This window comes from Salvelinus sp. IW2-2015, linkage group LG18 (genome assembly GCF_002910315.2).
Source record: "Salvelinus sp. IW2-2015 linkage group LG18, ASM291031v2, whole genome shotgun sequence".
Taxonomy (NCBI): domain Eukaryota; kingdom Metazoa; phylum Chordata; class Actinopteri; order Salmoniformes; family Salmonidae; genus Salvelinus; species Salvelinus sp. IW2-2015.
This window is the reverse complement of record NC_036858.1, coordinates 55,923,616-55,946,156: the sequence shown is the minus strand read 5'-3', so window position 1 is coordinate 55,946,156 and position 22,541 is coordinate 55,923,616. Positions and strand designations below refer to the sequence as shown.

General features: G+C 42.7%; 1 protein-coding gene across 2 annotated transcripts; it reads left to right on the top strand.

Annotated features, from left to right (window-relative positions):
• Window positions 1–2,410: 2,410 nt before the first annotated feature.
• LOC111977353 (transmembrane protein 100) lies at window positions 2,411–14,303 on the top strand. Of its 2 annotated transcripts, XM_024006738.3 has the most exons (3): window positions 2,411–2,948; window positions 5,969–6,064; window positions 12,618–14,303. In XM_024006738.3, exon 3 carries the CDS (start codon window positions 12,647–12,649, stop codon window positions 13,127–13,129), a length of 483 nt encoding a protein of 160 aa, XP_023862506.1. In that variant the 5' UTR covers window positions 2,411–2,948; window positions 5,969–6,064; window positions 12,618–12,646; the 3' UTR covers window positions 13,130–14,303. The 2 variants fall into 2 exon arrangements, with proteins under 2 accessions (XP_023862506.1, XP_023862505.1); XM_024006737.3 differs by lacking the exon at window positions 5,969–6,064 and having other exon boundaries at window positions 2,413–2,948.
• Window positions 14,304–22,541: the final 8,238 nt, after the last annotated feature.

Below are 22,541 nucleotides of genomic sequence, written 5' to 3'. Positions count from 1 at the left end.
CATCGATAAGAAACAATAATGTGCAGCCATATTCATTGACCTGGCCAAGGCTTTCGACTCTGTCAATCACCACATCCTCATCGGCAGACTCGATAGCCTTGGTTTCTCAAATGATTGCCTCGCCTGGTTCACCAACTACTTCTCTGATAGAGTTCAGTGTGTCAAATCGGAGGGCCTGTTGTCCGGGCCTCTGGCAGTCTCTAGGGGGGTGCCACAGGGTTCAATTCTTGGACCGACTCTCTTCTCTTCTCTGTATACATCAATGATCTTGCTGCTGGTGAGTCTCTGATCCACCTCTACGCAGACGACACCATTCTGTATACTTCTGGCCCTTCTTTGGACACTGTGTTAACAACCCTCCAGACGAGCTTCAATGCCATATAACTCTCCTTCCGTGGCCTCCAATTGCTCTTAAATACAAGTAAAACTAAATTCATGCTCTTCAACCGATCGCTGCCTGCACCTGCCCAACCGTCCAACATACACTATTCTGACGGTTCTGACTTAGAATATGTGGACAACTACAAATACCTAGGTGTCTGGTTAGACTGTAAACTCTCCTTCTAGACTCACATCAAACATCTCCAATCCAAAGTTAAATCTAGAATTGGCTTCCTATTTCGCACAAAGCATCCTTCACTCATGCTGCCAAACATACCCTTGTAAAACTGACCATCCTCACCGATCCTCGATTTCGGCGATGTCATTTACAAAATAGCCTCCAATACCCTACTCAATAAATTGGATGCAGTCTATCACAGTGCCATCCGTTTTGTCACCAAAGCCCCATATACTACCCACCACTGCAACCTGTATGCTCTCGTTGGCTGGCCCTCGCTTCATACTCGTCGCCAAACCCTGGCTCCAGGTCATCTACAAGACCCTGCTAGGTAAAGTCCCCCTTATCTCAGCTCGCTGGTCACCATAGCAGCACCCACCTGTAGCACGCGCTCACGCAGCGTATATCTCTCTGGTCACCCCCAAAACCAATGCTTTCTTTGGCGCCTCTCCTTCCAGTTCTCTGCTGCCAATGACTGGAATGAACTACAAAAATCCCTGAAACTGGAAACACTTATCTCCTCACTAGCTTTAAGCACCAGCTGTCAGAGCAGCTCACAGATTACTGCACCTGTACATAGCCCATCTATAATTTAGCCCAAACAACTACCTCTCCTCTTACTGTATTTATTTATTTAGCTCTTTGCACCCATTATTTCTATCTTTACTTTGCATATTCTTCCACTGCAAATCTACCATTCCAGTGTTTTACTTGCTATATTGTATTTACTTCGCCACCATGGCCTTTTTTGCCTTTACCTCCCTTATCTCACCTCATTTGCTCACATTGTATATACTTTTCTACTGTATTATTGACTGTATGTTTGTTTTACTCCATGTGTAACTCTGTGTTGTTGTAGTGTCGAACTGCTGTGCTTTATCTTGGCCAGGTCGCAATTGTAAATGAGAACTTGTTCTCAACTTGCCTACCTGGTTAAATAAAGGTGAAATAAAAATTAAAAAATAAAATAATTATAATTGTTTTTATTGTATTCTGCATTGTTGGGAAGTAAGTAAGCATTTCTCTCTTAGTCTACACCTGTTGTTTACAAAGCATGTGACAATTGACATTTGATTTGACCTCAAACTTGTATCTCTAACAATCTCTAAAAATGCTTGCTTTTTCCTCATAAAAGATGATGTAATCCTCCTGAGGATGAGCTGGCCAATCAGCGGTCTACTGTATGAATATTTTTTATGACCGGTATAAGCCATTCTGTTGTTGGGGTATGCCCTAACCATTCCAACACAGAAAAGGTGCTTTATAACATACTTAATGACAATTTCTTGGAAGGAAAACTGCTAGTAGATACCATAGACTTCCAATCATTCCGCTAATGCTAGTTAGCATTGGCTCGCAAAACTACCTCTAACTTCTTTCATACTAGAGAAAGAGACATCTGACTGAAGAGGTAGATAAAGGGCCTCATTTCCAAAATCCTGAAGTATCCCTTTAATTATAGGTCATCTTTAATAGAAATCTGGAAACACTGGACAGTTAGTTACTCTAAAGGCCATTCCTCGTTAGTGACATAGGTACTCGTTGACACCTTGAAACACTAGTAGAACTGAACAACATGGATAAGACAAAGTATTATGTCATAACAGTAGTCAGATGAATTTTGCAATTATGTTATTATATACACTACAATAATCAAAAACTAATCAAAAACGAAAATAATCAAAAACGAATTGAATTTTTGTTTGAATACAGAATCAGATGTGACGCTATGGTCATAAAGACAACGCAATTGTGTTTGCTGTATACTTGAAAATAAGGGTTAAGGGTGGAAAGGGTTAAACGTTTCCTTGCTCGTTCAGTAGGTGAGGGGGAGAGGAAAGTCGTGTCTCACAGACACTCCCCTCTTTAGCTATTGACTTCCCCCTGCGTGATTCTCCAAGACGATGTAGACCAGATCATTGCAAAGAGAGACAGCTTTCTAGACATGCCTGCACGATACATGGACAGTGTATAGAGAGAAAAGAAGTGAGTGGAATGAACGGTGGTAGGCTATATATCTCATTCTGGGGAAACCTCTGCGCATATGATACATGTTCATATGCTGGTGCTAAAGTTAAACAGGATAGTCCTATATTCTATCTGTATTTGGACAAAAAACACGAACTGATAATGGACAAAAAACGAATGGATGACATACAACTTCAAGCTCGAGATGAGAGTGAATAGGCTGACGGTTGCATTCCCTTACCACAAAGACGTACTGTTTCAGAAGACTGAGAAGAGCTCCAGAATACAGTAAATTCAACTGATGTATTTTACCTAAATTGTGAAATTCACAGTTATCATTGGCACTGAATACTATATTCCTGAAACTACAATATATATTCATGGATTAGGTGTAAAATATGGAATCAGTCAGCATTTTAAGGTGAGTAATTAGATTGTTTTTTTTCTTTCAAAATAATCTCCATCACGCGCGCCTAGGCCAACGAATATTGCATCGCATACTAGTTGACATCGACAGAGAAGAGTTGATGACAGATCCCAGCTAGCACATAACGTTCTGAGAACCATAGGTTTCTTAGAGCTTGGTGAGAGCATGGTTGTCCTATGGTTATTTTACATGCAACCTTTCTGGGAAGGGTGCAGGATAGTTGCTTGGCTTTGGAACATTCTCAGCACACAAAAAAACATACGTTTCTTGGTATTTAATTACTTTACAGTACAGTTCCTCCAGGATTCTGAGATTCTGCAATTACAAAACGTTTAGTAAAATTAACAATTCCCTGCATATTTTGCGAGGGTGTGCAAATTTGACCAATCACCACACTATTTCCACATAAAACAGTCAAATAATCGCAATATTATTGCATAAAACTGACCAATAACAGCAATACAAAAAGAGGGCTGATAGTTTCAACCAGTCACCGCACATTTACTGCATAATATGGTTCAATCAAGCCACACGTCAACAAATATTTTCCTCGTATATTCCTTGCATATTGCCAATGGAAAATGTCAGAATTGCTGTAGCAAAATCAAGCTTATTTGCCCGCAAATATCACAAAATCCTTGCAAAATCATAGACTACGCTATGGATGCAAGAACTGACCATCCATGATATCCAAATTATAGTTTTAACCATGTTTTGAGGCTATATGGTGCTTTATTTCTTTATTTACAAACATTGCAGTAAAACAAGCAAATATGTTGGGTTCTGATGGGGCACGACAGTTGAACTAAGCTCATTAGGCATTTATAAGTTATGTTATTCAAGAATCAATGGATACATATCATTCATTTAGAATTCCAAAAGTTGATGTAGCAACTGCAGATTTTCCCTTTAACAGAACATTTCCTGAAGGTTCAAACATGGTTTACATTTAATTCGATTTTTGGTCATGTTCTGTGGGAATTTCAGTACTTCAGCATAACGCTTCCTACCGGTTTCTTTGTGGTTCTTTTTAAAATCATGTTCTTAAATTGTTCCGAGAACATTAAGAAACAACGTTCTTCTGTGGTAATTTCAGTACTTCAGCATAACGTTTCCTACATGCTTCTATTTTAGGCCAGGCATCACAGGCTGAAATTACATTTTTGAATCTACCTATAAATGTTTTGATTTTTTGCTATTTTTGTTCATTAATATTAGTATTTTCAAAAAGTAAACATAAAAATGTCAACAATTTATATTTTCTTTAGTTTATCATACTAAAGTCATCAACATTTTAATGAATTTCTACCACTTTAAAATGGACATACATCAATAATTTAAAAGTTCACTACATTGAATTACTGTACACATAATTTCAAAAACCATTTCATAGACAATGTTACAAACTGTACTACATTTAGTAACTTACTTTGAAGAGATGGTGATTGGGTTTAAATAGGCTTTTGTCATTTTGTAGTTTTCATTCAGTGTACTTGTCTTTAACTGACATTTGCCAAAAGTCAGACTCTTCCCAACTCATTATTCTCAGCTTCAGAAGCATCTACATTTATCACATTTTGTGTCGTTATCCTTAGATATATTCTCCAGACGTGGCCAGAGGAAATTGTTGATATGCTGTAAACATTTTATTTTACACTTATCAAAATTATAAACGCAACTATTGGTCCCATGTTTCATGAGCTGAAATAAAAGATCGCAGAAATATTCCATATACACAAAAAGCTTATTCCTGTCAAATTTTGTGCATAAATTAGTTTACATCGCTGTTAGTGAGCATTTATCGTTTGCAAAGGTAATCCATCCACCTGACAGGTGTGGCATATCAAGAAGCTGATTAAACAGTGTGATCATTACACAGGTGCAACTTGTGCTGGGGACAATAAAAGGCCACTCTAAAATATGCAATTTTGTCACACAATACAATACCACAGATGTCTCAAGTTTTGAGGGAGCATGCAATCGGCATGCTGATTGCAGGAATGTCCACCAGAGCTGTTGGTAGAGAATTTAATGTTAATTTCTCTAGCATAAGCCGCCTCCAATGTTGTTTTAGAGAATTTGGCACTACGTCCAACCGGCCTCACAACCGCAGACCATGTGTATGGCGTTGTGTGGGCGAGCGGTTTGCTGCTGTCAACATTGTTAACAGAGTGCCCCATGGAGGCAGTGGGGTTATGGTATGGGCAAGCATAAGTTACATACAAAGAAGACAATTGCATTTTATTGATTGACAATTTGAATGCACAAAAATACCACAACGAGACCCCCAAGGCCCATTGTGAGGCAGATGCATATCTGTATTACTAGTCATGTGAAATCCATAGATTAGAGCCTAATGAATGTATTTCAATTCACTGATTTCCTCATATGAAATGTAATTTAACATTTAACATGATGATAGAAATTTGGTAAAATGGATTTAAGTTTCCCTGCATTAAAGTCTCCAGCTACTAGGAGCGCCGCCTCTGGGTGAGCGTTTTCTTGTTTGCTTATGGCGGAATACAGCTCATTCAATGCTGTCTTAATGCCAGCCTCTGACTGTGGGGGTATGTAACCAGCTACAAAGAATACAGATGAAAACTCTCGATAGATAGTGTGGTCTACAGCTTATCATGAGATACTCTACCTTAGGCTAGCAATAGCTCGAGACTTCCTTAGATATCATGCACCAGCTGTTATGTACAAAAAATACATAGTCCGCCGCCACTTGTCTTACCAGATGCCGCTGTTCTATGCTGCCGGTACATCGTATAACCAGCCAGCTGTATGTTGATATTGTCGTCATTCAGCCGCGACTCCGGGAAGCATAAGATGTTACAGTTTTGTATGTCTTGCTGGTCGATTAATCTTCCGCGTAACTCGTCGATTTTATTCTCCAAGGACTGCATGTTTGCTAGCCGAATGTAGAGAAGTGGTGGTTTTTCGATTCCCTACGAATTCTCAGAAGGCAGCTCGCCCTTCGGCCCCTCTTTCATCACCTCCTCTTCACACAGATCACGGGGATTGGGGCCTGAACCCAAGGAAGCAGTATATCTTTGGCGCCGGGCTCGTCAGTCGTGAAAGGAAAAAAAGTATTCTGCTAGTCTATGGTGAGTAATCGCAGTCCTGATGTCTAGAAGTTATTTTCGGTCATAAGAGACGATAGCGGCAACATTATGTACAAAATAAGTAAAAAAATAAGTTACAAACAACGCAAATAAACAAACAAAAAAACTCAATCGGCTGGGGGCACGTAAAAAGTCTGCCTTCTTCTCCGGCGCCATCTTAAACGTATCGCGTAGTAAAAGTGCGTAAGCCGAACTGTTAGCTAGCTAACATGAGCTGGCTGGCTCGCTAGGTAATGTTACGTGTATGCTCTCCACTTTCTGGAGGACCGAGTTTTGAAATCAGTGGAATTCGAGTATTATAGCTAAGGAGATGGAGAAAACACCTGTCTCCGGATTACATCTTCAAACTAAGGGCAACCATGGCATCTGACAGTAGACGTGTCCATCCATTATGTTTACGGGTAAGATAGTCTAGCTGGCTACATTTTCAGATATTACACATTTCTGATTTTGACAAAGTATTTTCATTTCAAGTTAAAGTGTACTGTTAGCTAGCTAGCTAACATTAGCTGGCTGGCTAGCTAGCTAACGTTACATGTATGATCGTATTATTCATATCTCAGAGACACTAGTTGTAGCCTAATGTTAGCTAGCTAACATTGAATCTGGTTGGTTAGCTACCTGCAGATTAATGCAGGGTAGTATCGTCATGAGTTGTGATTAAGGTCCATTATTTACCTAGCTAGCTAGCTAGCTCCATGTCTTCACAAAATACTCTCGTCTGAGTGTGCCAGAGTGCAGAATAACTGATGAATTTACGAACGCTCAACACCTGTTGAATATGGCCCATGTCAGTAAACGTCGGCAAAAAAAACGTAATTAAATTGTTGCCAGCAGCACCGTTACAGTCACTAACGCTCTGGATAACATGAAAACAGCATAACCAGCTCTGCTAGGGTGAGTAAAATGGTCAGAGTGGGGTGTTCTCTCATTATGGGTCTGGAAGTAGCTAGCAAGCTAGCCAATGTTAGCCAGTTAGCTTGGGTGCTTGACTGCCTTTGTGAGGACAGAACATTCGGATCAACCCTACTCATCGGCCAGAGCATCCAGTGTGCACTCTGAACGCTCCGGGAGAGAAACCCTCTGAATTTACGAATGGACAATCTGACAGCACAGTTGCAGTCACCAACAGCCTAACAACAGCCTAACCAGCTCTGCTAGGGTCGAATAATGTTCAGTGAGCTGTTCTCTCTCTTTGTGTTTGTGTCTGGAAGTAGCTAGCAAGTTAGCTTGGGTGCTTGACTGCTGTTGTTAGTACAGAATGCTCGGATCAACCCTTAGAGAGATGGGTGGGCCTAAAGCTTAAGAGGGTGTAAATGATGCTGAATGGGTGTAGACAAAGAAGGGCTCTCCAGTAGTAGTACCAAAAAATTCAAAGACCATCAACTTTCAAAGCAAAATTACTTTTGCATTGTTCCTCAACTGGAGTGTATGATATACCATTTTGTAGCTCTGAGTCTCTACTTTTATCCAATGTGAAAAACACAATTTCAAATTTTACTACATGAGACTGATTTGAGCCGGTCAATCACATATTATGGTAAGAACTGCTCAAATAAGCAAAGAGAAATGACAGTCAATCATTCAATGCGGAAAATTTCAAGAACTTTTAAGGTTTCTTCAAGTGCAGTCGCAAAAACCATCAAACGCTATGATGAAAATGTTAACTCTGCTGCAGAGAATAAGTTCATGAGAGTTTCCAGCCTCGGAAATTGCAGCCCAAATAGACACATCTCAACATCAACTGTTCAGAGGAGAATGCGTGAATCAGGCCTTCGTGGTCAAATTTCTGCAAGGAAACCACTACTAAAGTACACCAATAAGAAGAACGGACTTGCTTGGGCCAAGAAACACGAGCAACGGACATTAGACCGGTGGAAATCTGTCTTCTGGTCTGAGTCCAAATTTGAGATGTTTGGTTCCAACCGCTGTGTCTTTGTGTGACGCAGAGTAGGTGAAAGGATGATCTGTGCATGTGTTGTTCCCACAGTGAAGCATGGAGGAGGAGGTGTGATGGTGTGGGGGCGCTTTGCTCATGACACTGATGGTGATGTATTTAGAATTCAAGGCACACTTAACCAGCATGGCTACCACAGCATTCTGCAGCAATACGCCATCCAATCTGGTTTGCGCTTAGTGGGACTATCATTTGTTTTTCAACAGGACAATGACCCAACCCACCTCCATGCTGTGTAAMGGCTATTTGACCAAGAAGGAGCGTGATGGTGTGCTGCATCAGAAGACCTGGCCTCCACAATCACCGACCTCAACCCAATTGAGATGGGATGAGTTGGACCGCAGAGTGAAGGAAAAGCAGCCAACAAGTGCTCAGCATATGTGGGAACTCCTTCAAGACTGTTGGAAAAGCATTCCAGGTGAAGCTGGTGGAGAAAATGCCAAGAGTGTGCAAAGCTGTCATCAAGTCAATTTATTTTATTTATTTAACCTTTATTTAACTAGGCAATTAAGTTAAGAAGAAATTCTTATTTACAATGACAGCCTACCCCGGCCAAACCATAACAATGCAGGGCCAATTGTGTCCCGCTCTTTGGGACTCCCAATCACGGGTGTGATACAGCCTGGAATCGAACGAGGGTCTGTAGGGACGCCTTTAGTACTGCGATGCAGTGTCTTAGACTGCTGCGTCACTCGGGAGCCCTCGACAAAGGGCAGATACTTTGAAGAATCTCAAATATAAAATATATTTTGATTTGTTAAAAAGAAATTGGTTACTACATGATTCCATTTGTGTTATTTCATAGTTTTGATGTCTTCACTATTATTCTGCAATGCAGAAAATAGTACAAATAAAGAAAATCCTTGAATGAGTAGGTGTGTCCAAACTTTTGACTGGTACTGTACATGTCTTCAGTATTTTACAAATAGAAAGATAAACAAAGTATTTATCCACAATCTGCTCTGGAAAAGTCTGATCCTGGAGTGTTTTAACAACATTAAACCAACATATTTATGGTGACTTCATCTAGTATCCAGAAGTATATATTTGCGTAGTATGTAAATATGTGCATATATAATTCGATATCGCCAAATTTTTTATTAAGTATTAAAGAAAAATTGTAATACAAAAAAGTATTTTATTAATGTCTACATTCAACTTGTAAAAGTTTCATTTTATTTTAGGGGGTCGTCCCGCCGCAGGAGTGAGCAATTCCAGTCTTCCAGGGCCTGATTGGTGTCACAGTTTTGTCCCAGCCCCAGCTAACACACCTGACTCCAATAATCACCTAATCATGATCTTCAGATTAGAATGCAATTGGATTAATCAGCTGTGTTTGCTAGAGATGGAGAAAAAGTGTGACACCAATCAGGCCCTCGAGGACTGGAGTTGCCCACCCTTGTGCCTGGCCTTAAAGTCACATTCTCAAATTGTTCAGAGAACTTTAAGAAACAACGTTCTTCTGTGGGGATTTCAGTACTTCCACAGAACATTCCACACAAGTTCTACAGTGCCTTGCAAAGGTATTCATTCCCCTTGGCGTTTTTTATATTTTGTTGCATTACAACCTGTAATTTAAATAGATTTTTATTTGGATTCCATATAATGAACATACACAAAATAGTCCAAATTGGTGAAGTGAAATGAAAACAAAACTTGTTAAAAAAAAAGTGGTGCATGCATATGTATTCACCCCCTTTGCTATGAAGCCCCTAAATAAGATCTGGTGCAACCAATTACCTTCAGAAGTCACATACTTATTTAAATAAAGTCCACCTGTGTGCAATCTAAGTGTCACATGATCTGTCACATGATCTCAGTAAATATACACCTGTTCTGAAAGGCCCCCAAGTCTGCAACACCACTAAGCAAGGGGCACCACCAAGCAAGCACCACTATGAAGACAAAAGAGCTCCGAAAACAGGTCACGGACAAATTTGTGGAGAAGTACAGATCAGGGTTGGGTTATAAAAAATATCAGAAACTTTGAACATCCCACGGAGCACCATTAAATCCACTATTAAAAATGGAAAGAATATAGCACTACAACAAACCTGCCAAGAGAGGGCGGCTCACCAAAACTTACGGACCAGGCAAGGAGGGCATTAATCAGAGAGGCAACAAAGAGACCAAAGATAACCCAGAAGGAGCTGCAAAGCTCCACAGCGGAGAATCTGTCCATAGGACCACTTTAAGAGCTGGGCTTTACAGTAGAGTGGCCAGAAAAAAAGCCAAAAGGCATGTGGGAGACTCCCCAAACATATGGAATTAGGTACTCTGGTCAGATGAGACAAATTGAGCTTTTTTGCCATCAAGAAAAACACTATGTCTGGCGCAAACCCAACACCTCTCATCACCATCACCACAGTGAAGCATGTTGGTGGCAGCATCATGCTGTGGGGGTGGTTTTCATCAGCAGGGACTGGGAAACTGGTCAGAATTTAAGGAATGATGGATGGTGCTAAATACAGGGAAATTCTTGAGGGAAACCTGTTTCAGTCTTCCAGAGATTTGAGACTGGGACGGAGGTTCACCTTCCAGCAGGACAATGACCCTAAGCATACTGCTAAAGCAACACTCGAGTGGTTTAATAAGGGGAAACATTTAAATGTCTTGGAATGGCCTAGTCAAAGCCAAGATCTCAATCCAATTGAGAATCGGTGGTATGACTCAAAGTTTGCTGTACACCAGTGGAACCCATCCAACTTGAAGGAGCTGGAGCAGTTTTGCCTTGAAGAATGGGCAAAAATCCCAGTGGCTAGATGTACCAAGCTTATAGAGACATACCCCAAGAGACTTGCAGCTGTAATTGCTGCAAAAGGTGGCTCTAACAAAGTATTGACTTTGGGGGATGAATAGTTATGCACGCTCAAGTTTTCGTTTTTTTTGTTGGTCTTATTTCTTGTTTGTTTCACACAAAAAATTGTTTGCATCTTCAAAGTGGTAGGCATATTGTGTAAATCAAATGATACAACCCNATATTTTAATTCCAGGTTGTAAGGCAACAAAATAGGAAAAATGCCAAGGGGGTGAATACTTTTGCAAGCCACTGTATTTAATGTCATATTTTTACTACATTCTGGGAACGTTCTAAATCCACAAAATAACTATTGCGTTTGCAGCATATGATGACTCTTTGCTTCTTGAAAGTCCAATATCTGATAAACTTGCCTGCTGACATGCAAAGCATTTTGGGACTGTATCAACAGTGGACTAATGAAAAAAAGTTATATTTAAACCATGTTTTCAGAACTTTCTGAGAATGTATGGTTCTCTTTTATGCCAGTTCTTTGCAATAAAGGAATGTAAAAAAAACAACATCCACATCAATTGTCTCTAAATTCCGTTCTCAGAAAATAAAGAAAACTTTCCCTAAAAAAACACAAGAAAACTTTAGCATTGTTCAGAAAACGTTCTAAGATTGTTATTTAAAAAGATATATATTTTGTTCTCAGTATCAACAAAAATCTCTCTATCCTTTATCTTGGTTAAATGTGTTCAGGTGTGTTGCCTGTGCTTACTATTTTGCCACACCTGATCTTATGGAGTGATTGTTTCCTTTGAAATGGGTTCTGTTTGAATAGACTAAAATGAACAGCTTTGTATGCGTAAAAAAACACAGCATCCTAACTCTACCCTGGTGGTGCAGTGGACAAATTCTGGTGACAGAGAACAGGAGCACACAGGTTCAAATCTCAATGATGCTGTATCATGATTAATGCCTAAACAAATGAATGTCCTACCCAAATAAGTCTTATTGGAACATTCAGTGAAGGTTTTTAGAAAGTTATTCAAAAACCTCGAAATAACCTTTACATTTCGTTCTTAGAGTGTTAAGAAAACTTTCAATAATAACCATTACAAAACTTTACAAATATTTAGAAAATGTTCTCAGAATGTTATTAAATTACCTTCAAATAACCTATCATTTACATTGTCAGAGCATTAATAAAACCTCCCAGGAAAACTTTCTTAGAACCTTCCAGAGTAAAACGTTCTCAGAACCTCCTTGCAACCTCCAAATACATTTTCACAGAGCAAGCAAAATGTTCAGTTTTACCAGTCAGGAAACGTTTGGCTTCATTCCCACAACCAATGTGAAACCAAAACCATACGTTCCCACAACTTCCAAGGAACCAAATGTGCTAGCTGGGATGATACGTCATAGTGTTTTTTTATAGCTTTAGGCTACATTATTTATTTCATCATTAGAGCGGACTATTTATCAAATTGGCTGGCTCCAGTTTCACGGAGGTGTCGTAATGTTAGCTGCCTTTCTCTGTGAAATTTGACAGTTATGTTGCGCACTGACGACGCCTCACGTCCAACTGCCAACAATGCATCCGGTGGAAATATTACTGCCAGGGCATAGACATTGGCACAGAGATCTTTCATTTCAATGGGAACAGGCTTCAATTTAGAGACATACCTCACCTCACTGTAATTCAGTAAATTGTGAACTGCTGACATCCTTTATTTTTGTGCTAATCCTTAAGGTGTAGTCAGGGTTTTCTCTGTTTTGTTTTCAATATGACTAAAATGTATTTTTCTCTCTCTGTATGCCACACTGATTGACAGACTCAACAGGTTGACCACTGAAAATTAAGATGGACCACCTTTTCCTAGCTAACAAAATCTCTATGCCAGACGACCCCATCAGCAGAAACTCACCGAAAGTCCCCAAAAGTGGCATGAAAATGCCAACATCAACCTTTGAGAAAGTCCCCACAGAGAAATCCAACAACAACAACAACAAGAAGGACCGTAGCGTCGTGGTGACGACTGTCCCGTTAATCAACGAGATGCAGCTGACAGCGGCCACAGGTGGGGCGGAGATGTCGTGCTACCGGTGCACAGTGCCGTTCGGCGTGGTGGTCCTCATTGCCGGTATTGTGGTAACTGCTGTGGCGTACATGTTCAACTCACACGGCTCCACCATCTCGGTGCTGGGGCTGGTTCTGCTGTCGGCCGGGCTGGCTCTGCTGGGGTCCAGTGCCGTCTGTTGGAGGGTTCGGCTGGGGCGGAAGAAGGACCGGAGGAGGGAGAGTCAGACGGCCCTCATGTCCAACCATGGACTCTGTGTGGTCTGAGCCCTGAGGGAGATAGGGACTGTTAAATAGAAGTTTGAACAATTTAAAGTTTGAATGAAGAGGAAATGAACAGAGACTACTAGAGAGTGATGAGGGATGTCAGAGGTGGTTGGGTATGAAGGACTCACACATTGTCCAAAACAGATGCTTAGCTGAAGGACTAGAATGGCCTAGAAAGACAATCCGTACTGTTGGTAAGATCCTATCTGTAAGGACTAGAGTGGCCTACAAAGACTGGCAGGTAGCCTAGCAGTTAAAAGAGTGTTGAGCCAGTAACCAAAAGGTTGCTGGTTTGAATCCCTGAGCTGACTAGATGAAAAATCTGTTGCTGTACCCTTTAGCAAAACAAGTACAACCCTAATTACTCTGGATAAGAGTGTCTGCTAAATTACAAAAAAAATGTAAAGTATGGTGATTTGTTCTCCCTGATTTGGGAAGACCAGGACTGGTCATGAAGATGGAATAACCAAATTATTGGAGAGGAAGGATGGAGTAGGGTGAATTTGCCCCTAGATTCTGATCTTCAGCCTTTTTTACATTTTCCTCACTAATGGTTAAGGTTAGGATTGGGGTAGAAAGCTGATCCTAGATTTGTACTTAGTGGAACTTCACCCCGGAGCAGAAAGGATAGTTGCACGGTGGACCATGATTCTCCATTCTACTATACTCATGCATGTCATGTGATGCATCTGTGACTCTATGGCTGCTCAATTGATGTTTCAAGTGAACATTTCATAGGTACTTAATGTTATGTTTTAGATATGTAGACAGTATGTAGACAGACTTTACAGGGTCAAATCACCCTTTATTACTGCGTAAAGTGAACCTAGGAAGTGATTGCCTAAATTAAGACAATGTATCTCTCATGTTTGATATGCATGATTTTTTATGCTTCCAATGTACTTTTGTAACTGCCTATTATGCACAATATTGATTAATTTGATACAGTTTGTGCCAAATGTACAGTTTTTCATTATTGGTATAGTACAAGACCATAGCTGTGGCAAAGTAAGTTGTGGTTTCATATGTACCATTGTACTCTGGTAAAGTTGTATTTTCATGATATTTATGACATATCTGTTGATATATATTTGGAATATTTGTGCCACTAAACTTAAGATGTTAAATCCATGTGCCAATAAATCTGTCAATCAACCAATAAATCAATCAACCAATCAAATGACATTTTATTCGTATATATCCCTATTAACAAAAACATCAGTATCAGTAACTAAGACTAAGCCATTTCACTTTGCTCTCTGCATATTGTATTTATAAATCAAGTTTGGGGAGTTTGAGGGGGCTGGACAGTGGTGGTGGGGTGGGGCAGGGGGGTTAGTTGTATTTATAGTGTGTGTTTACGTTGCTTAGCATCCTTCCAACGCCAACGGAGATAATCAAATCATTGGGTTGCGTCACTGTGGGGCTACCGGCTACAACACGTTGTCGCTTTCAAGGCTCTAACTTTATCTCCACTGGAATGGAGCATGCAGGGAATGCTATGGGAAGAGAGGGGGACAGAGAGTGGGGGGCAGAGAGCGGGGGGCAGAGTGAGCAAGGAAGAGAGAGAGAGAGAGAGAGAGGCAGAGAGGGGGAGAAGAGAGAGGCATAGGGAGAGAGAGGGAGAGGAGAGAGAGTGTGGCATCACCCCTGACACCGGAACTGTAGATCCAACATCATCACCTTTGAGAGTTCTCATAAATACACAAGGGAGTATTCCTCTTACAATCCACATAAACACACACACGAGTCCCAGTACTTGACGTAACTGTGGAGGATAGAATAGACGTAGGCGATGAAATGTGCAATGATACAGTAGTATAAAATGAATCATGATGTCCATAGGCATCATGACTTAATATAGAGCACTACTTTTGACCAGTAGTGCACTACATGGGGGGGGGGGGGGGGGGTTGGACGCACACTAACCCCAATTGGGCAATAGTTAGATAGAACCCTATATAATCCTGTTAGCCTGAGTGCCAGCCTGTTTGTTCTATCATCCCAACTACCAATGACAGCAATGGAGTACACAAGAAGCACAAAGATCAGATCTGGGCCTAAAAACCCTGCCTTGATTTCCTAGAGAAGATAATGACTATGAAAGGACAGCCAAGACACACACACTTGACCCGCTCTTCAAAAGTACGCGCATGTCAAAAAGCAAAGGGATTTCAATCCATCCAGTTTGTCAGAGCACATGGTCATGGAAAAACTCCTGGCCAACTCCCAGACGAATGGTGTGAAGTTCCTCGATATGAGTGGCAGATCTACTGTCTGACTTGACTTGAGCTGTGAATCTTGATTGACCCCATTGTCTTTTTGACTGTGTTGGAGAGCCTGGAGTTGTGTGTGTTTGTGTTGTGTGTGTGTGTGTGTGTGTGGGGGGGGGGGGGGGGGGGGGTCCTGTTCCTCAGTCCCTCCCTTCCTGAGGACATTGTTGGTGTCGGATTCAGAACCAGAGTGTGGCAAGCAAGTGTCCCCCACCCTATCTCACACACGCACGCATGCACGCACGCACGCACGCACACACACACACACACACACACCACACACACACACACACACACACACACACACACACACACACACCACACACACACACACACACACACACACACACACAACACACAACACACACACACACACACACACAACACACCACACACACCCACCACCTTGCTCCCTGTGAAAGGGCCTGGCACGCTACCACAGGGAAATGGAAAAGGGACTAACTATTAAAAGGGCTAAGGGATCAGAGAGAGAACAGGAAGTAGGTTAGTGAGACTGTGAGACTACACACCCTTTACTAAAACTTTGAACAATGCCCCTCCACTCCGCCCCAAGGCCCCCAGATGCCAATTGTCATCGCTGGGCACCGCGCTCTGTTTATTTAAGTGAATATGATCCTTAATAAATCGCTTCACACCTCTGCAATGGTCTTTAAAATAACCCTGTTCTCAGTCAGCATTGGTTATATAAGGATACTGCAGTTATATCAGTAAAGGTGCGATGAGGACCATGACATAGTGCTATTCGCAATTTGATGTTTGCTGCAATGCAATTCGACAAATGTCTAGAATCTAGAGTCAACAGGAGTTTGTAAGATGATGCAGTTATAGTGTTTTATAACGTTTTCTGTTAGTTATATGTTTGCAATATTACACTGAAAACCTGATTCTGTGGTTCCAAGTTTTCACATTGCTTGTCTCCGGCAGGTGTAGTTGCTATGAAGTAGGAACATTGCTAGCCAATGACAGTCAGTCCCTTTATTGGGTAATGGAGCTAATTTCCTACCTGCTCCTCTCTTCTGCCCGGGTCAAGGCAACCATGTTGCTATAACAAAAGGAACAAAGTGTCTGGCCAATTAACTGTGTGTGAATGTCTGTGTGTGTGCGTGCTTTGGTGTGTGTGAGACAGTGGCTCAATGTAATGGCTGCTGATGGTAATCCATCCTATCACAGGGAATCAGTGTGTGTGTGTGGGGGGGGGGCATCCTGAGAAGTCAAAAGTCATTCTCATTAACTTCCTGTTCCTGTTTTCAGACTTCAGTCAGCATGGCAATACAGACCCCTTATGTTACGCCACAATCCCATGATTCATTTAGTGGTGATTTGGAATATAAAAATTAAGTTAACTTAGGACTTCTGCTCCTAAAATGCATTAGTACCTTTGATGTCAATACACTCTACCCACATTATGAGTACTTGAAAGCATGAGAGTAAACCCACCAAAAACTCCTTTAAACTTTTGAGATTTCCCCACATCTGCACTTGAGCTGCAACCTTGTTGGTGGGTTTCCTTTCAAAAGCCTTTTATTTGGGGCCGAGTTGGGAGGGATGTATGCGTTGCTGGATCTCCAAGAGGGAGAAGGACTGTGAGAGGAGGTCTGTGGTTGCGTCACAAATGGCGCCATTTTCCCCATAAGGCTTTGGTCAAAATTTGTGCACTATACACTATATAGGGATTAGGGGGCCATTTGTGATGCAGGCCAAGTTTGTGAGTTCAGCTGTGACCTCGAGCATCAAATTTGTATTTGATTTATTTAAACTTTATTTAGCCAGACGAGTTAAGAACGGTTCAAACTGAAATGTCCATCTTTTGATTAAAACATAATGTTTCCACAAGGCTTATCTTTTTCAGAACAACTAAACAGTCTGAGATACAAACAGTACAAGGAAATAGAAAGTTCACTACATTCTTATTGGCATGATTCTTTAGGGACCAGAGACAGTATTCATAAAGATTTCAAAGTAGGAGTGATGATCCAGGATCAGGTCCCCTCTGTTAATATAATGTTATACATTATTATCTAAAATCCCCTCTTACTCTGACACTCTTTGTGAATACGGGCCCAGATGCTTAGCTTCCTAGCCTTTTACTACAGTAGAGCCTTTACAGGGGGTATTTAAAGTATGTCCAGTTCCAGCGACTCACATAGACAAAGACCTGTTCAAATACTTTTGCTTCAAGCTTTGAAGTGAACTCCTTAAGACCGTGCAGCTACCCAGAAAACATGTCCACATTGGCACGATGTGGGCCCAATGTGGGGGAAAATATTAGCGCCACATAGACTGCTCACATTGGGCCGATGCGCCTTTGTTCATCGGCTCCACATTGGCCCAGTGTGGGCAGTCCATATCTGGTGAGGGCAGCCCTCACATTGCCTGAATTAAGCCCATCTTTTCCCAGCAAACATGACTACATTGGCACGATGTGGGCCCATTGCCGCATTGGACCCATGTAGAGTAGGCTGCTGACATTGGGCCAATAAGCCTTTGCTCATCGGTTCGGTTCCACATCAGCCCCAAGGCAGGTGGCCCCAAGGACAGCCCTCACTTCGCCTGAAATAAGCCCACCCTTTTGGATCGGCTGCTTGTTACATTGTATCAGAAATGTAACAAAGTTGTTACTATCATATACACTGAGTGTACAAAACATTAGGAATAGAAACGGAATAGAGCTACGCACAGGCAACATCCTAGAGAAAAACCTGGTTCAGTCTGCTTTCCAACAGACACTGGGAGACAAATTCACCTTTCAGCAGGACAATAACCTAAAACACAGGGCCAAATATACACTTGAGTTGTTTAACAAGACAACATTAAATGTTCCTGAGTGGCCAAGTTACAGTTTTGACTTAAATTGGCTTGAAAATCTATGGCAAGACTTGAAAATGACTGTTTAACAATGATCAACAACCAACTCCAGTCTACCTCCTCTGCTTCAGCCAACTTCTATGTTGATGTCCTGCCAAAGAACACAACAGTTTTTTAAATGTGTATATTTATCATGGACCATATATAAAGTATTGCACTACATAAGTATTTCAACAGTAGAGCTTCTTCCCATCTGTTGCCCCTAAAGGTGGACATTACATTAAATGAAGAAACAGGCCATGGCAGTCATGCTAGCACCTTGTAAATTCAAAGTTTACAGGGCAGCAATTTCATGCATTACTAGTATACTACTGTTCAGGGTTGGGTTTACCTGTGTGAACTGAAACTGTAGGTTGGTGGCACATTAATTGGGGAGGATGGGCTCGTGGTAATGGCTGGAGCAGCGTAAGTAGAATAGTATCAAATTCATCAAACACATAGTTTGACGCCATTCCATTTGCTCCCTTCCAGCATTATTATGAGCCGTCCCCCCTCAGCAGCCTCCACTGTGTTAAACCATTGGTTACGCTTGCAAATAGGGGGAGATTGCAAATGTCAATTTGTCCCAGTCTGATATTGACATGCAAGCAGTTGGTCACTTTCTGAAATATTGCATTCTATGTTCATATTTACAATGTGTATGAGTTCACTATGTACAGTACATGTCCTGATGTGTGTACAGTGCATTCGGAAAGTATTCAAACCCCTTGACTTTTTCCACATTTTGTTACGTTACAGCATTATTCTAAAATGTATTAAATTGTTTTTTGTCCCTCATCAATCTACACATAATACCCCATAATGACAAAGCAAAAACAGGTATTTTTAAATGTTTGCTAATTTATTTGAAATAAAATGAAATATCACATTTACATAAGTATTCAGACCCTTTACTCAGTACTTTGTTGAAGCACATTTGGCAGCGTTTACAGCGTAGAGTCTTCTTGGGTATGACGCTACAAGCTTGGCACACCTGTATTTGGGGGGTTTCTCCCAGTCTTCTCTGCAGATCCTCTCAAGCTCTGTCAGGTTGGATAGGGAATGTTGCTGCACAGCTATTTTCAGCTCTCCCCAGAGATGTTCGATCAGGTTCAAGTCCGGTCTCTGGCTGGGCCACTCAAGGACATTCAGAGACTTGTCCCGAAGCCACTCCTGCTTTGTCTTGGCTGTGTGCTTAGGGTCGTTGTCCTGTTGGAAGGTGAACCTTTGCCCTAGTCTTAGGTCCTGAGCGCTTTGGAGCAGGTTTTAATCAAGGATCTCTCTGTACTTTGCTCCGTTCATCTTTGCCTTGATCCTGACTAGTCTCCCAGTTCCTGCCTCTGAAATGCATCCCCACCGCATGATGCTGCCACCACCATGGTGCCAGGTTTCCTCCAGACGTGACGCTTGGCATTCAGGCAAAATAGTTCAATTTTGGTTTCATCAGACCACAGAATCTTGTTTCTCATGGTCTGAGAGTCTTTAGGTGCCTTTTGGCAAACTCCAAGCGGGCTGTCATGTGCCTTTTACTGAGGAGTGGCTTCTGTCTGGCCACTCTACTATTAAGGCCTGATTGGTAGCGTGCTGCAGACATGGTTGTCCTTCTGGAAAGTTCTCCCATCTCCACAGAGGAACTCTAGAGCTCTGTCAGAGTGACCATCTAGTTCTTGGTCACCTCCCTGACCAAGGCCCTTCTCCCCCGATTGCTCAGTTATGTTACTGATAACAACAAGGGCCGGCCCTAGCCTTTAGGGAGCCCTAAGCAGGCTGATGTGGGATTTTGCGGGCAAAACGTTTCAGTGACCCCCTCTTGACAGCAGAGAGAAACATTCTACCTTCTTGCCCTTTGTGCTGTTGTCTGTGCCCGATAATGTTTGTACCATGTTTTGTGCTGCTACAATGTTGTGCTGCTACCATGTTGTTGTCACGTTGTGTTGCTACCATGCTGTATTGTCATGTGTTGCTGCCATGGTATGTTGTTGTCTTAGGTCTCTCTTTATGTAGTGTTGTGTTGTCTCTCTTGTCATGATGTGTGTTTTGTCCCATATACTGTATATATATATTTTTTTTATCCCAGGTCCCGTTCCCACATGAGGCATTTTGCCTTTTGGTAGGCCATCATTGTAAATAAGAATGTTATGCTGGTGAATGAGGACCCAAAAGCGACGTAATAGTAACAGAGTCTTTATTCCAGTATTAAACAAATAATGATTCTCCTGGATATAATCAAWYGTAAATCCAAAACAYGAAACTGYAATCCTCTCGTCAATAGAGKGGAACGACTGGAGACGCGACCACAGACTGCAGGTCGCTTCGGGAAGGCACTGGCCGTAGCTGACATAGACACCTGCTCACACGCAGCATCTGAAGAAGGCAAAGAACACGACAGGGCGGAACAAGGACACAGGAACAGCAAACATCAAACAAGAATCCGACAAGGACAGAAGCGGAAAACAGAGGGAGAAATAGGGACTCTAATCAGAGGGCAAAATAGGGGACAGGTGTGAAACGAGTAAATGAGGTCGTTAGGAGAATGAGAAACAGCTGGGAGCAGGAACGGAACGATAGAGAGAGAGAGAGCGGGAGAGGGAGAGTGGGAGGAGGAGAGAGAGAGAGAAAGAGAAAGAACCTAATAAGACCAGCAGAGGGAAGCACAGGAGACAAGACATGATAATCAATGACAAAACATGACAGTACCCCCCATCACCGAGCGCCTCCTGGCGCACTCGAGGAGGAACCCTGGCGGCAACGAAGGAAATCATCAATCAACGAACGGTCCAGCACGTCCCGAGATGGAACCCAACTCCTCTCCTCAGGACCGTAACCCTCCCAATCCACTAAGTACTGGTGACCACGTCCCCGAGAACGCATGTCATGATCTTCCGTACCTTGTAAATAGGAGCGCCCTCGACAAGGACGGGGGGGGGGAGGGAAGACGAACGGGGGCGCGAAAGAAAGGCTTGACACAGAGACATGGAAGACAGGGTGGACGCGACGAAGATGTCGCGGAAGAAGCAGTCGCACAGCGACAGGATTGACGACCTGAGAGACACGGAACGGACCAATGAACCGCGGAGTCAACTTGCGAGAAGCTGTCGTAAGGGGAAGGTTACGAGTGGAAAGCCACACTCTCTGACCGCGACAATACCTAGGACTCTTAATCCTACGTTTATTGGCGCTCTCACAGTCTGCGCCCTGTAACGGCAAAGTGCAGACCTGACCCTCCTCCAGGTGCGCTCACAACGTTGGACAAACGCTGAGCGGAGGGAACGCTGGACTCGGCGAGCTGGGACGAAAACAGAGGAGGCTGGTAGCCAAGACTACTCTGAAACGGGGATAGCCCGGTAGCAGACGAAGGAAGCGAGTTGTGAGCTACTCAGCCCAGGGGAGCTGTTCTGCCCAAGACGCAGGGTTTCGAAACAAAGGCTGCGTAATATGCGACCAATCGACTGATTGGCCCTTTCTGCTTGACCGTTAGACTGGGGATGAAACCCGGAAGAGAGACTGACGGAAGCACCAATCAAACGACAGAACTCCCTCCAAAACTGTGACGTGAATTGCGGACCTCTGTCTGAAACGGCGTCTAACGGGAGGCCATGAATTCTGAACACATTCTCAATGATGATTTGTGCCGTCTCCTTAGCGGAAGGAAGCTTAGCGAGGGGAATGAAATGTGCCGCCTTAAGAGAACCTATCGATAACCGTAAGAATCACAGTCTTCCCCGCAGACGAAGGCAGACCGGTAATAAAGTTAAGGCGATGTGAGACCATGGTCGAGAAGGAATGGGAAGCGGTCTGAGACGACCGGCAGGAGGAGAGTTACCTGACTTAGTCTGCGCGCAGTCCGAACAAGCAGCACGAAACGGCGCGTGTCCCGCTCCTGAGTAGGCCACCAAAACCGCTGGCGAATGAGCAAGCGTACCCGAACGCCGGGTGGCCAGCTAACTTGGCAGAGTGAGCCCACTGAAGAACAGCCAGACGAGTAGAGACAGGAACGAACAGAAGGTTACTAGGACAAGCGCGCGGCGACGCAGTGTGAGTGAGTGCTTGCTTTACCTGTCTCTCAATTCCCCAGAAAGTCAACCCGACAACCGCCCTTCAGGGAGAATCCCTCGGGGTCGGTAGAAGCCACAGAAGAACTAAAGAGACGGGATAAGGCATCAGGCTTGGTGTTCTTATTTCCCGGACGATAGGAAATCACGAACTCGAAACGAGCGAAAAACAACGCCCACGAGCTTGACGTGCATTAAGTCGTTTGGCCGAACGGATGTACT